Genomic DNA, 14998 nt, shown 5'->3' with positions numbered 1-14998 from the left:
GGTGTTTGGATCACAAAGAAGAACGTTTGTGAGACGCAGAACAAATGAAAAGATGCTGGAAGAATGCCTGACGCCATCTGTTAAGCATGGTGGAGGTAATGTGATGGTCTGGGGTTGCTTTGGTGCTGGTAAGGTGGGAGATTTGTACAGGGTAAAAGGGATTCTGAATAAGGAAGGCTATCACTCCATTTTGCAACGCCATGCCATACCCAGTGGACAGCGCTTGATTGGAACCAATTTCATCCTACAACAGGACAATGACCCTAAACACACCTCCAAATTGTGCAAGAACTATTTACAGCAGAAGCAGGCAGCTGGTATTCTATCGGTAATGGAGTGGCCAGCGCAGTCACTAGATCTGAACCCCATTGAGCTGTTGTGGGAGCAGCTTGACCGTATGGTACGCCAGAAGTGCCCATCCAACCAATTCAACTTGTGGGAGATGCTTCTAGAAGCGTGGGGTGCAATTTCACAAGCTTACCTCAACAAATTAACAGCTAGAATGTCAAAGGTGTGCAATGCTGTAATTGCTGCAAAAGGAGGATTCTTTGACGAAAGCAAAGTTTGATGTAAAAACAATGTTATTTCAAATACAAATCATTATTTCTAACCTTGTCAATGTCTTGACTCTATTTTCTATTCATTTCACAACGCATGGTGGTGAATAAGTGTGACTTTTCATGGAAAACACAAAATTGTTTGGGTGACCCCAAACTTTTGAACGGTAGTGTATATATATATATAATTGTTTAATGGGATCAGTTAGCACATTTTGTAATAAAGAGCTGAATGAACATATGGATTGATGTAACAAAGGGATGAACACATCTAAAGAGAAGCCATCCAGACCCGTTGACAAGACAATTATCACAGGTTTTTGGGGGCCACATGACTTTGTCCAACTGAAGATATTGGGGGAGAGAAGGATCAGGAATGCTGAATTTCAGTGCACAATCCTTTTGTTCCCCCAGGGGATAAGCCACCACCAGAGCTGTCTGCCAGCAGCTTACCTCTCTATGCCTACTGAAAACACATGAACGCTTGGACCAAACCAAGTGTTCATTTTGTGGGGAACTGGGAGAAATTGCTGTTGTCTGAACATTTGGCTGACAGCTATTAAAGGTGCATGAGCACCTTTAGGGGTGTTACAGCTTTAACTGCACAGATAATATAAGGGAAGGGTTGTGGTGCTCTGGCTGCAATCAGAAGGTAGAGCTGAGTTAACGACACAATATCAGCCCTTGCCTACATGATTGTGCCTTACGTGCATATCCCTTGTCCTTTGGCTCTGGGCGATGAAGAGTGCCTCTTTTTGTCTCCGCAGTAGGTCGCTTAGGTGTCGTTTGTCGGTAATTCCTCAGTGTTTGATGTTCCCTTCTTCTCTTCCTTACCCAAACATTTCCTGTGGTGCATGGATTGATTGGCCAAAAGAGAATGTTTCCCCTATCTGGCCAATGAGCCATAATGGAAGTGTATTTATTCTGGGCCCGCCTCTACATGGGCACCGGTTATTGTCCTGCATGAAGTGTTTGGTGAGGCAGCGCACCTATGGCTATGTATTCTGTGCGGGGCTTATTCACTCTACCAAATACAGTGTTACATGCATTGCTCTTTCCATCTGAGTAATACATCTTCCCTACCCTCCATGTAGGAACAGACTAGACCCCCTAGGTTCCTGATGTGGGGCTTCCCCCATTAGGGTGATATCCCTGCTTCTAGGCAGGGTCTACCACACCAAAGTCGATATCATTCACATTCCTGTATTTCTGTTGCCGTTACTTGCCTTATTTTGTATTCCCCACATTTTGGTGTTATAATACATGTCTATAATTGTCCACTGCCATCATTGGCTCCATCTAGGTCTGACATGTTTAAGATGTGTGTGAGGTGCGCCATACTTGCACCCTGCACAAACGTAACAGGAAGGCTACAGTATATGTCTAGTTAGGGTATACTAACCAGAAGATGGACAGGTCAGAGGTCTCGGTAATCAGCTCCTCCACAGAATCCAACATCCAGGAGTGAAACATTATCAGATTCATCACTTTGCCCAGGTCCTGATTTTCACGAAGAGACAGCGGGGCTTTTGCTACACTGGTATAGGCCTAAAGTGGGTGACAAGGTGATCAACACAGACTAGAATGTGTCCATCCACTGCATGAAGAATCCCAACAGTTCGTATATAGAGGATTTGGAGAATGTATCATTAAAAAGTGTTTAAATGAAGATTTTACACAAATAATATTTTGGATTTTATTATTCATTTTTATTTTTATATCACTATCTATAGTTACAAAAATCCTGAAAATGTTGTGATATTGGCTCGAAGAAGCCCTTCAAGGCCTTGAGTTAAAGCGGTTGTCTTCAGGATAGGTTAGTTGATTAGCGGAGGTGCGCCGCTCAGGATCACAACCAATCAGCTGATTGCCAGACCCACTGTCAGTGCAGAAAGGACTAGTGCTTCTAGCGCTGGATTATTGGACTATCTTGTAATTGGTTCTCTCTGCTTAGTGGTTTTATGGGATTCTAGGACTGGACTACTGAAGGCTAGATTAGGATATTATTGTATTTTGTGGCTAATAAAGATGTATATCGTTAACCTGAACATTCGTGGCGTTACACAAATAGCATAGTCAGAGGTGTAACTTGAAGCTTCTGGGCCCCAATGGAAACCTGTCATAGGGCCCCCAACTAAAATGCTTTATTCATAGTACTGGGCTCCCTATATGGAGAAGAGAGACCTTACAGGCCCCCTAAGGTTCCTGGGCCCGCGTGCAACTGCATCCCCTATAGATACGCCAGTGACATTGCCATGCCACACTATTGCTGTAGTGTGCATGAGCGCTGCTACATCGATATGCACTGCATCAGCATATAATGATCCTTCAATGGCCACAAGGATACAATATTCTCAACACATAATGATCTTTCCCTGGGTGTTGTAACCAGATTCAACATATACTGCCCACTATCTTGACATCAGCGTTCACATCCTAGGCGCTATGATGCTAGACAATGGTGATACTGAGACTTCTGATAGGCTGCAGAGATCACGTTATATCTGATGACATCATCTTCAGCAACAAACAACGGGAGGACAGCGGGACTGTAATGCTGGATTGCGGCAGTAGAGGACTGTTATCTGCAGCTGATATTCTTATTTTAATACCATTGGTTAAATAGCAGGAATGTTGTCTTGTTATCGTGTTATGGTGCTTATAGGGCAGGTCCAGAGGAATCCGGGGATGTACTTTTTATACTTACCCAATTCCCCGTTCTCGCGCTGTCACCCATGGAAGTTGACGCGTGGGTTCCCAAAGAGAAAAGTGTATGCATGCACAGTCTACAGAGATGAATCTGCTGCGCTATTCTCACTCCAACTTCCATAGGGGGCAGCACGGGAATGAAGAGCCAGGTAAGTATAAAAAGTACATCCCCGGACTCTTCGGATCTGCCCTATCAGCACAATAACTAGGTGGCAACAGGTTCCCTTTAAGTTCCCTTTGTATTACTTTGGGATTACATTTTGGGGGCTTTAGAACCAATTATCAAGTTTCAACAGAGTTATGTTTTTAACATACAATGGTCATCCCAGATCAATTAATATTGCATGTTGAGGGACCTCTGTACATCGTACCTACTAAGTGGCCTGTTGATCCAAAGGATCAGAGCCGCTCTTGTCGCACCCGTAGTATTCCCTATTGTGAGATCATTACTATTTGCAGAGTAATGGAAAAGGGATGAAAGTAAGTTCAAATCATTTTCCAGACTTGACTTGTCACAGCCTGTCTCTAAACTTAGGGGACCGGAATTGCTAACCCAAGGTGTATTAGTGTATGATTTGTTTCATCTATTTCCATTATGGAAACACAACGGGTTTTCAATATTTAATGACAGTTGTGGTGATGATGCCAAAGACTGCGGCTGAGCTCTTTAATTGAAATGCTGCACATTGTTTATTTATATTTCCTATTACAAAGCAGAATATTTACAACAGATGAACAATCATCGCAAAACACAATGAAGCGTGCGGCTGCCAATAACCCCGTTACGAAAGAAATATCATATGTTCTGTTTTACTGACCCCTAGTGCTCGGAAGAATTGCTGCACCCTCAAAGTACCGTAACATAGGGTAAACGAAGGAGTGTTGTAACTAGTTTTAAAATGTTGTATGCTGTATTATCTTAGTATGCTCGTTGCTATCAGTAGTCTGCCATTTAGGCTACATTCACATGGACGTATTTCTGTATGCAAATTTTACGCACGCAATATCTTGAGAACAGAACCCATTGATTTCAATCGGTTTGTTCACATGCGTGTATTTATCAGTCACGCAAAAAAAGCATGCTGTATTTTCCTGTGCATTAGTGAACCAAAGGTCCCCATAGAAGTCAATGGCGGGGTGCAGAAATGAGGAGATGCATGATACGCTGCACAATTCTGCTGGAAAAAGAACACATCTGGAACTCATTAGACTAATTAGCCATTTAAATCGGTGCCTCTTTGTTTGCCACACGCAAATAAGCAAAAAGTACAGTAAAATACGCTGATGTGCATGCAAAAAAGCATCATTCAGTGTGCAAAAAAGTTGTACATATAGGCCTCCTACACACGGGCGGAAATTCCGTGGCTAGTATTCCTCGCAGAATTTCCGCCCGTACACGCCTGCATAGGATTGCATTACAATACGCAATTCTATGCAGACGGCCGCGGGTTTGTCTGCGCGAAATCACGCGCAGAAAACAAACGGCGGCATGCTGTATTTCTGTGAGGGGCTCTGTGAGCCCCGCACAGAAACGTCACTCCACGGCCACCGACTCCGCTCTGCGCACACACCAGCTGCCCCACAGCCGGCACATGAAAGAGCCGGAGCGGGTGAGTTCCGCGCTGCTCTCTGCAGGCGCTCGGGTCGGGTCCCGCTGCGAGAATTCTCGCAGCCGGATTCAACCCGACTGTCTGCAGGCAGCCATACTCATGTGAAGGATGCCTTAAAGGGAAATATCAGAAGATGCGTTCTCAGTTTCATTACCTGTAGCCGGAACCAGTCAAGTCTCAAAGCTCTAAAGTCAAATACATCCTTGTCTTCCACTGTAGAAAAGAAATAAAGTATTAGGTTTATTTGCCAAATTTACAAACTTTCAGCTATTCCCAAAAAAACTAACAAGAACAAAGTAAAAAACTCAAAACAAGAAATATAACAAATGATTTCTCCAAATTCAAAACAAAATGCCACTTTCAATGACTACTGCAGTCTCAGAATTGTTTAATCCCTTGAATGGAATCCCTCATAAGAACACACATTTGCAACTGAGGTGTTTTCTCAAGCACACCTGATGCAACTAATCAAGGGCTTTGTTACTTGCATCAGGTGTGCTTGTATATGGAATAAGTATATTACCTTGCTTTACTTTCAGAGCAGATAGTGTGCTCACAAATGATGACATGATCACAGACTCTTCTTCTGGGCAAACTGTTAGGTTCTGGAAATATAGGATATAATTAGGATCTAGTCAGAACATAGTGACATATTGGCACTGGTGCGGGATCAAGCAAACAGAATAAACAAAGGACAAATAAAAGGCTAGAAAGAAATGACATATTTAATAGTATTATCAGTTGTCAATGTTATCTTAGAAGGATGTCTATTAGATGTAGTGTAATATACAGCAGGGTTTTAAAAAGAACAGTATATATCAAGTAATGTAGATGATATCATGCTATTATGTATATACACTAGTGTCAGTTACCTGTATAATGTCACTGAGGACCAAAGCATCAAATTTTGCCAGATACTGTAGATGATAACGCTGAATGATGGGCAGATTCTTTCTCAGCAGTACTCGGATCTCTTCAATCAAAAGCATCAACTCAGCTATGTGTCTAGTGTAAAAACATATAAAAGAGAATAAGAGCAAAGCTGCTAGGGTTTTAGTTATATTGCATTAGAATAAATATAAATTATAAGATATTATATTCATAATATAATAACTCAAAATCAGGATAAAACTTACATAAAAGCCAAAACCCACATGATAAAGTGAGAGGCAGATTCGGCCAAACCTTCTGAGTCAGGTGAGCAAAGATATCAAAACTGTAATGGCTTCAATCAACATGGATTCCATTGAGGCTACTATGACGGTGTTCACTCCATGGTATATCGTTCCTGTGGGACTGGCCTCTATCTTTCACATATGGTGGAAATGTCTATAAGTGCACTGACTTTGTATCCAAATTCAGAATTTGGTTGATACAGTACCTTCACAAAATACATCAGCAAACCCTTCCTGATGCTTCTCCTGAACGGTACATTCACACGGGCGTTTTTCCTGTCCATGTGTTGTCTTTGTTTTTAACACACTAAACATGGGCCGTACATTGACTCATTAAAGTAAACTGGCCTATTAACACAGGATTTTTTTCGCGTGGACCAATAGTCTGTGTGAGGGTGGCTTCACACTGGCGAGGTAATCGCACGATTTCCCAGTGATGCGAGGCTGTGAGAAATAGCTAAATTATGAAGCCAATGGCTTCCAATGGCTCCATGCACATTTGCAATGTTTTAACGCTTGCGATGCAGCGTTAAAACAAAATTGTGGCATGCCAATTCTTTTTGCAATTTTGCCCATTGCTTCCAATGAGGCCAGCGGCGGCAGCGCCAGCCCCATTGAAGTCAATGGGTGAGGATCGCGATCCTCTTTCACTGCTGTGACAGCAATGGCAGGGGACTCACCGCAACTAGGATTTTTTGGGGGGGCTTGAAATATAAGCCCCCCCGAAAATAATCAATAACTGTAGAAAAATAAAAATAAAAAAGAATACATCACCTTAGTAGCGCTGGCATCGCCTGATGAAACCATCATTGATTGACAGCTGAGTGCTGCCTCTGGTTGATCACAGCGCTCAGCCAATCAGAGGCAGCGCTTCAGGAGGTGGGGATTTTCAATCCCCGTCCAGAAGAAGAGTGCCGGGACCTGCAAGCAGACGCGCCAGAGATGACAGCGCTACAAAGGTGATGTATTCTACTTTTTTACTTTTATTTTTCAACAGGTATTGATTATTTTGGGGGGGGGGGGACTTATATTTCGAGCCCCCTCCCGAAAATCCTTGTTGCAGAAAGTTCCCTGCCACTGCTTTCACAGTGGCAGAGAATCGCAAGGATCCCCTATTGATTTCAATGGGGCTGGCGCTGCAGCCGCCGGCCCCATAGGAAGCAATAGGAGAAGAACAGTATCTCCTGCTGTGGCTATGACAGCAGGAGATTCCTTCAGCCCTGCAGGGATGGGAGGCTGTTACCCTGCAGAAACGCCTCACATTCAGGGCTTCAGGAAGGATTGCTAGAGCGATATCGGAACGTCAATCACATCCCGATATTGCTCTTGCCAGTGTGCAGGAGCCCTAAAAAGTTTGCAGCATGTTTAATTTTGGTTGATATTACCTGTGCAAGGCTATGCGAGCGTAAAAAAATGCAGTGAATATGGTTGCTCCATGTGTGTGCGCTGTGTTTTTTACATATGTTGTCAGGAGATAGTGGAGAAAATAAGTAACATCAATTGGGCTATCTTGTATTTTTTATGCACATGAAAAACGGATAACACACAGGTGACACATGGATGTAAAAAAAATGTCCATACTCAACACGCAGTGCAGTCGGTACTGTTTTTTACTGACCGAAATTGCATGCACCTGTGTGAATGATTCCTAAGGCCTTAGTCAGACGGGAGTTTTTAGCCGCGATTTGCGCATGCGTCCGGCGATTTTTTAAAACCATTGCTTTGCAATGGTATCGGACACATGAGCACTTTTTATGCGCTCGTCCGATAAATTATAGAACAAAAAATCGCAGATCGCACCTATCTGCGATCTGCGATTCCTGTTCTCTTCTGTATATTCGCTCAATGGGGCCGGCGGCAGCAGCGCCGACCCCATTGAGAACATATAGAAGACAAATCATTCTTCTCTGCCACAGCTGTAACAGCTGTGGCAGAGAAGAACGATGTTTGCCCATTGAATTCAATGGAGCGGCAATACAGCCGCTCCATTGAAAGCAATGGGCTGCCGGCGTGCGCGGGGTGAATTGTTGGGAAGGGGTTAAATATATAAGCCCTTCCCTGCAATTCATCCTAAAATGTGTTAAAATAAAAAAAAATTGTATACTCACCTTTCCACTGCAGCCGGAGTCCAGCCGCGGCCGCTGTCAGTTCTCCTGAACTGCTTCTCGGCACTATTCAGCCGGCGGGGCTTTAAAATCCCCGCCTGCTGAATGATCTGCCTCTGATTGGTCACAGCCCTGACCAATCAGAGGCTGAAAACACTCACACACCCATTCATGAATTCATGAATGGGTGAGTGATTGCTGCCTCTCAGCGCTGAGCCAATAAGGGGCAGGTCTGACTCACATCCATTCATGAATTCATGAATGGGTGTGAATGAGGCATGCCTCTGATTGGCTCAGCGCTGAGCCAATCAGGGGGCAGGTCTGACTCACACCCCCTTCATACCCACTGCAGGACAGCCACGCGGAGCTCCGGCTGCCGGCAGAAGGTGAGTATACAATTTTTTTTTATTTTAACACATTTTAGGATGGATTGCAGGGAAGGGCTTATATATTTAAGCCCTTACCGACAATTCCTCCCGGGCTCGCCCGCAGCGCATTGCTTTAAATGGAGACGGCTGTATTGCCGTCTCCATTGAATGCAATGCGCTGGACAGCTCCGGCCCGTTTCTAATGAAACGCGGCTAGGAGCAGATTTTCGGGCGATTTGCGGGCGACTTGCGCGCACCGGTCACGCGATTTGCGGATGCGCATCCGTCATGCGATCCGCAAATCACGCGAAAAATCGCCCGTCTGACTAAGGCCTATGCGTTGGAATTAGTGTGGCAAGCTAGGCTATTGCTCAAGGCTCCCCATTTCCTATGGTTCCCTTAGTACAGGAGTGTAGCTGAGCCCCATACCAAACTTTTGAATGCCCCCCCTTGCACCTGCTGCTCAACCCCAGAGATATTTTTCCCTCTACCCTCTGCTTGCCACTAGAACTGCTAGTATTCCTTCTATCCTCAGTTTGCCACTAGAGCTGATATTTCTTCCTCCATCATCTGTGCTCGCCCCTAGAGCTGATACTTTTCTCCCTATCCTTTGCTCTCCCCTAGAGTTGATATTTCCCCCTTCAACCTCTGCTCTCCCCTAGAGCTAATACTTCTCTTTCAATCTTTTGCTCGCCACTATTGCTAATATTTCTTCGCCCATCCTGAGCTCGCCCCTAGAGCTAATACTTCCCTCTCCATTCTCTACTCCCCCCTAGAGCTAATATTTCTCCCTCCATCCTCTGCTCTCCCCTAGAGCTGATACTTCTCCTTCCATCCTCTGCTCCACCCTAGAGCTAATACTTCTCCCTGCATCCTCTGCTCAGCACTAGAGCTAATACTTCTCCCTGCATCCTCTGCTCAGCACTAGAGCTAATACTTCTCCCTCCATCATTTCTAGCCCAAGAGCTAATACTTCTCCCTCCATTTTATGCTTGCCCCTAAAGTTGATATTTCTCTGTGCATCCTCTGCTCACCCATAGAGCTGACACATCTCCACTGGACATTGAATGGGACTCCACGTACAACATCCTGATGCTGGTTAGCAAAGATTTATTTACCAAAGGATATAAGACTGTCAGAGGAGGAAGAGCAAGAAGAGCGCAAAGGAGCACTGCAGAGTGATAAAAGTGATTAAGCTGCACTTACAATAACCAGCTAGACTGCCACAGACTTACATCTTGCGCTCCCCTCTCCCCATTTCTGCCTGACTGTGCTTGCATGGAGTATGAACCATGCCTGCTACCCTTAGCTGCAGCTCTGGCAACCCCTTACCTCATCTTAATGCTGAATAGTGCCAGGGCCTTACATGAGGGACTCTGAAGGACCTGATGGAGCCAGAGGCCTCCATGCCCCAGAACTATGGGTCCCAGTTGCAATTGAGAGCCATAGTTATGTTACTGCCCTGGAACAGAAACTCTAGAAGCAAATGAATGCCACCCAGTAGTATTTAGTTCTAAGGATAGGCCTTTCATCATGTCCTGAAAAACCCTTTTAATTGTTCTCACTATGTGCATTTAGCTCCATAGAAATAGGTCAAAAGAACTGTAGTTTGAAGTTCTACTGTAGCACCATCATGACTGAATAGCGAATGACCCAAAACTGTAGTAGACCCCAATAAGTCATACAGCAACTGATGAGCAACATTTCAGGTCATTTCTAAAACATGATAAAGACAATGAAAAGATAAGTCTGTAGTTATCATACACATCTGTGTAGTCCTCTGGGGATTTGGATTTGGTGATGTTCTCAGCATGACGTACCAGCCAGTTAATCTCATCACGACAAAAGGATAAAGCCATGAATGCAAACAGAGCCTGAAATAAAGAACACTATTAGATGTTATCAATTCTATTTCTTATTTCGGATTTCCTTAACTTTAGTAAAGTCATTACCTTGGGACCCAGTAGGCCGGGTTCATCAGCTAAAATGGTCTCCAGTTCTTTCACCGTACCTCTGAGGAACATACGCCTGGCGCGGTGAAATTGGCCACTTTGGAGAGAATTAATACCTTATTAGTTACATAAACTCTGCTTATGCAAGCAATTTAATTTTTTTTTATTTTTGGGGTGCCATATCTGCATAAGCGCCTGTTTTTTGCGGAACAAGTTGTATTTTTCTATGGTTCAATTTAATATACCATATAATGTATTGGAAAACTTTTAGACATTTCTAAGTGGGGCAAAATGTTTTTTTTGCGGCATTCATGGTACAGTAAAAAGGATGTTGTCTTTATTCTGTGGGTTAGTACGATTAGAGCAATACCAAATTTATAGAGTTTTTAGACAGTTTTTCTGACGCTATAGCTTGACCCCCATAACATTTTAATTTTTTTGTTGGCTCATTTTTTGCGTGTGGTCCTGTAGTTTGTACTAGTACTAATTTGGGGAACTAACGACTTTTTGATTGCTTTCTATTCAATTTTATCTTGGAGACAGAGTCACCAAAAAAGTGAAATTCTGCTATTGCATATTTTGTTAGTTAACCATGCAGGATTAGTAATGTGATATCTTAATAAATTGGAACTTTCCAGACATAACACCAATTATGGATTTTTTAAAATTCATTTATTTGATGCAACGACAGGGAAAAGCGTTTATTTTAATATTTTTTTAATAAAAATTAAAAAATCTTAATTTTCCTTATTTTCCTTTTTTTTTAATTAGCCACTATAGTAGGAGACTTGAACTTGTGATTGTTTGTTGGCTTATATAGTATAATACAATACTATGGTATTGCATTATACTGTATTTTAACAGGCTGCCTATCAAAGACGTGACACGCGATCATTACAGCCCTGGGGAAATTCAGGAGGCCCCACGCTGCCATGACACCCGGATGGCATCCCGGCGATAAGAGCATTTAAATGCTGCTGTCTGAAATGACCGTTGCATTTATAGGGTTAACAGACGCAATTAGTTATCTCCGATTGCAACTGTCGCAGGGTGGTGTTGGCTGTTAAAGACTCCATACCCAGCATATGCTGTGGACAACTAGAGAAGTACTAGCTGCATGGGGTATGTGCAGTAAGTATGATGGGAAGCAGGGGCGTAACTATAGAGGATGCAGGGGATGTGGTTGCACCTGGGCCCAGGAGCCTTAGCCGGCCCATAAGGCCTCTCTTCTCCATATAGGGAGCCCAGTACTATGAGTAAAGCATTATAGTTGGGGGCCCTGTTACCAGTTTTACATTGGGGCCCAGACGCTTCAGGTTATGTCTCTGTGTAGCATGGTTTAGGTATGGGTACGGGTACAGATACAGATAGAGGGGGGGGGGCAGTTCACGTTTTGCATCAGGGCCCCTGAGCCTTTAGTTACGCCCCTGATGGGAAGAGATTCATGTATGTTACTTTGTGTTACTATTTGATTCTTTTACACATTCAGTAATGTCCTTCAAAGGGTCAAGTAGTCTACAATATCTCCATTACAATGATAAAAACACTTTCTGACTTCAATGCTCTTTGGACCTTGAATAAATGCAATAAATTGTACCAGTGAGACTGACCTATGTGTCATGAAGTGTTCTTTGCATTCCTTCACATCCACGACCCGTTTTCCATACCTAATCGAAAGAAAATGGCATTAAAAAATCAGCTACCAACATGATTGTGAACTGTACATAATTTACTGTCTATTACCCAAACAATATTATTTTATGTACTGATTATGAAGCCTATGATAAAATTTGAGACTCAATAGAAATACATCCCCTATAGTTGTGGGATTTGGCCACTGGTTTATATATTTGTGACTTTGTAACTACAGATCTACACTTTGTCTGGCATGGTGACCAAAATCTGCAGATGAGTCAGGAAGGTATCATCTCTTCTTAGGGAGAACACGAAGAAGGTGAGTGAGGAGACTGACAAGGCCATCCATGCTCATCTGGGTAATATGCAAATAAGGAAGATGAAACAATACCTCTACAGCTTTACCTATTGGATGGAAATCTGCATTACTCCAAATCAATGCCTGACCCTTTATACAGGTCTGTAGAGCAATGATTGGGAATTGAAAACCAAGCCAGTAGCTTCCTACTGCACACTGATGAGGGGCAAAAACCCCGAAACAGCTGTCTGTGTATGGATTCTGGCTTGGTTTTCAATTTCTAATCATAGCTTTACAAACCTGTATAAAGGGTCAGGCGTTGCAGAGGTATTGTTCCATCTTTTTTATTTGGACAGATGAGTAACATGCTCTGTTATATCAGTATTTGTACATCCTAAAACAACCCCTTTAATTAAAGGGGTCTGTACCAAAATCTAAAGTTATTCCTTATCCACAAGATAAGGGATAACTTTATGATCATGGGAGGTCTGACTGCTAGTACGCCCCAGTGATGCTAAAAGAGAATGGGGGTCTTGACTGTCCCTATATATAAAGAAGACACGTATGTGCGTCACTGCTCCATTCATTGTAATGACAGCACCGGAAATGAGTAGAAGAGCTTGGCAATCTCCAGTGCTGCCGTTGTTAAGCACTTCTTCTGCTCCATTCATGCTGAGACCTTCAGGACCGCTGTTCTTGTGATCGTTGGGGGGCTCCCAGTGGTCAGACCCCACAATCATAAAGTTATCTCCTCTCCTGTTGATGGGGCATAATTTAAAATTTTGGTACAAGCGCTTTAAAGGAATAGAGCAGACATTCAGGTTGCTGAAGAAGGTCAAAGATTATTTCACTTCCCCTTTCACTGCCCTTGTAGCGTTTTCCCGAAACTGTCTATAAGACAATATGTAATCTGCCTAAGATAAGGTAAAATGAAGTGATGGGGTAATGACACAGATACACAGTGCGGTTGTGATAGCTTTAGATATACAACTGTGCCAACCCCCTTTTAATTCAATAGAACTGAGTAATACCGGACAAGACCCATGGACAGGTATGACACTGTTTCTGGAAGAAAGCAGCCATGTTTTTCTAGTACTCGACAAATGCTTTAATCCAATTTGAGCTAGGGGGCGGTGGCGGACACAGACCGCAGAGAGCACTTCTACAAGCGCAATACAGGGGTTCATTGCTCTTCTATTGAGCACCCCTTATGTTTCTCTAACAATCCATCAGCAATCGTGTTCTATTAAAAAGCTGTTAGTTGTTTTTAAAGTAGCAGTGGCCCTCTTACCTACTTGGCCCCTCTGCAATGGCACATATGTCAACCCCCCTAAGTGAAGGCATTTAATACAGTCTGATGATTGGGCTCAAATGCTCACCTGAACATTGGGCTGTGTAAAAGGTGGATTGATCAGTCAACGAAGGAAGAAAAACTCATTCATTGGCTGTATACTTCTGCATGTGAATGGGGAGCTGTACAGCCAGTGCTATGAGGACTAACAATTGTAGCAACGATCATTTGTCCCCATACCAGAGATTCTCAGCCCGTATAAAAGAAATGTGAACAACAGCTTTGTTGTTCGGTGCTCCTTACATCAGGTCAAGAATCTGCCTTCTTACCTGGTGGTATTGCTGCTGGCATTCCACAACAGAATACCCGCAGCAATTACAGGGTGGACAGATCTGCACCTAAATGGTGCAGAACACCTGTGAAATTCAACCCTTGTAAAAAGACATCCTAACACTTCGGATTTTCTGCAGCAATTTTGCTAACAGAATGTGTGTGTGAAGCTGACCTTAGACCTCCCATAAGTGAAAACATTCTGAATGTGCACCGTAGCAATGTCCATCCATAGCATGCCATGTGAAAAAATTTTCCTATGCTCACGAGCGGATTTTCCGCTCACGGGGAGAGTCGCAGCATGCTCTATTCTGTATGGAAAGTCACACGGACGGCTTCCATTGCAGTCAATGGAAGCCGTCCAATCCGCAGCGATTCCATAATGTTAATTTTGAAATTGCAGTGGATCCACGTCATCGCCGGCGCACTGGCAGCGCCATGCCCTGCACTGCGCAAATGTACACCGGTGTGACAGCTGAGACAATTGCCGTGGATCGGGACAAGTGAGTATAGAGTCTCTGGCCGGCACCTGGTCTGATTTCTCTGCGATATTTCACAGCCGGAATCCGAACTTGCCGTAGGATTGAGGTCTTGGAGTTATCCAAGAAACTTGCTACAAAGCATATGTATTACTTAATACAAGCTTTTGTAACTGAGCAGCACTTAAGCTGGTTCAGATTGAGGGCTTAGTCACACGAGCGCATCGGCGCCCGTGGTACTGCAGGAAGAAGACGGCCGCACTTCAGGACGGACTTCTCTCTGCAGCGCCGGAAGAACGAACATGTGACCAGCTTCACTGCCGGTCATGTGTTCTTTCTTTGGCGCTGCGGGGAGTCGTCCGTCCTGAAGCATGGCCGTCTTCTTCCTGCAGTAAGGGCTTAGTCAGACGGGCTCATCGGCGCCCGTGTGACTAAGCCCTGATGGTAAACATGCTTTTATTTCCCCCTTCAAGTAATCAGCAGAAATTA

At 43.7% G+C, this 14998-nt stretch overlaps 1 protein-coding gene across 1 annotated transcript in view; it reads right to left on the bottom strand.

Moving 5' to 3' along the window:
* NCKAP1L (NCK associated protein 1 like) overlaps positions 1-14998 on the bottom strand; it is a 169304-nt gene that overhangs the window by 112930 nt on the left and 41376 nt on the right. Inside the window, exons 11-17 of the mRNA XM_066584307.1 lie at positions 12087-12143; positions 10477-10573; positions 10289-10398; positions 5749-5881; positions 5400-5481; positions 5031-5089; positions 1960-2105 (exon numbers count right to left, since the gene is read on the bottom strand). Coding sequence (XP_066440404.1) covers positions 1960-2105; positions 5031-5089; positions 5400-5481; positions 5749-5881; positions 10289-10398; positions 10477-10573; positions 12087-12143 — 684 coding nt within the window. The remainder of the gene's footprint in view (positions 1-1959; positions 2106-5030; positions 5090-5399; positions 5482-5748; positions 5882-10288; positions 10399-10476; positions 10574-12086; positions 12144-14998) is intronic.

Source organism: Eleutherodactylus coqui, chromosome 1 (assembly GCF_035609145.1).
Source record: "Eleutherodactylus coqui strain aEleCoq1 chromosome 1, aEleCoq1.hap1, whole genome shotgun sequence".
NCBI classification, from domain to species: Eukaryota; Metazoa; Chordata; class Amphibia; order Anura; family Eleutherodactylidae; genus Eleutherodactylus; species Eleutherodactylus coqui.
The sequence above is the reverse complement of the archived record's forward strand: the minus strand, read 5'-3'. Positions and strand labels throughout refer to the sequence as shown.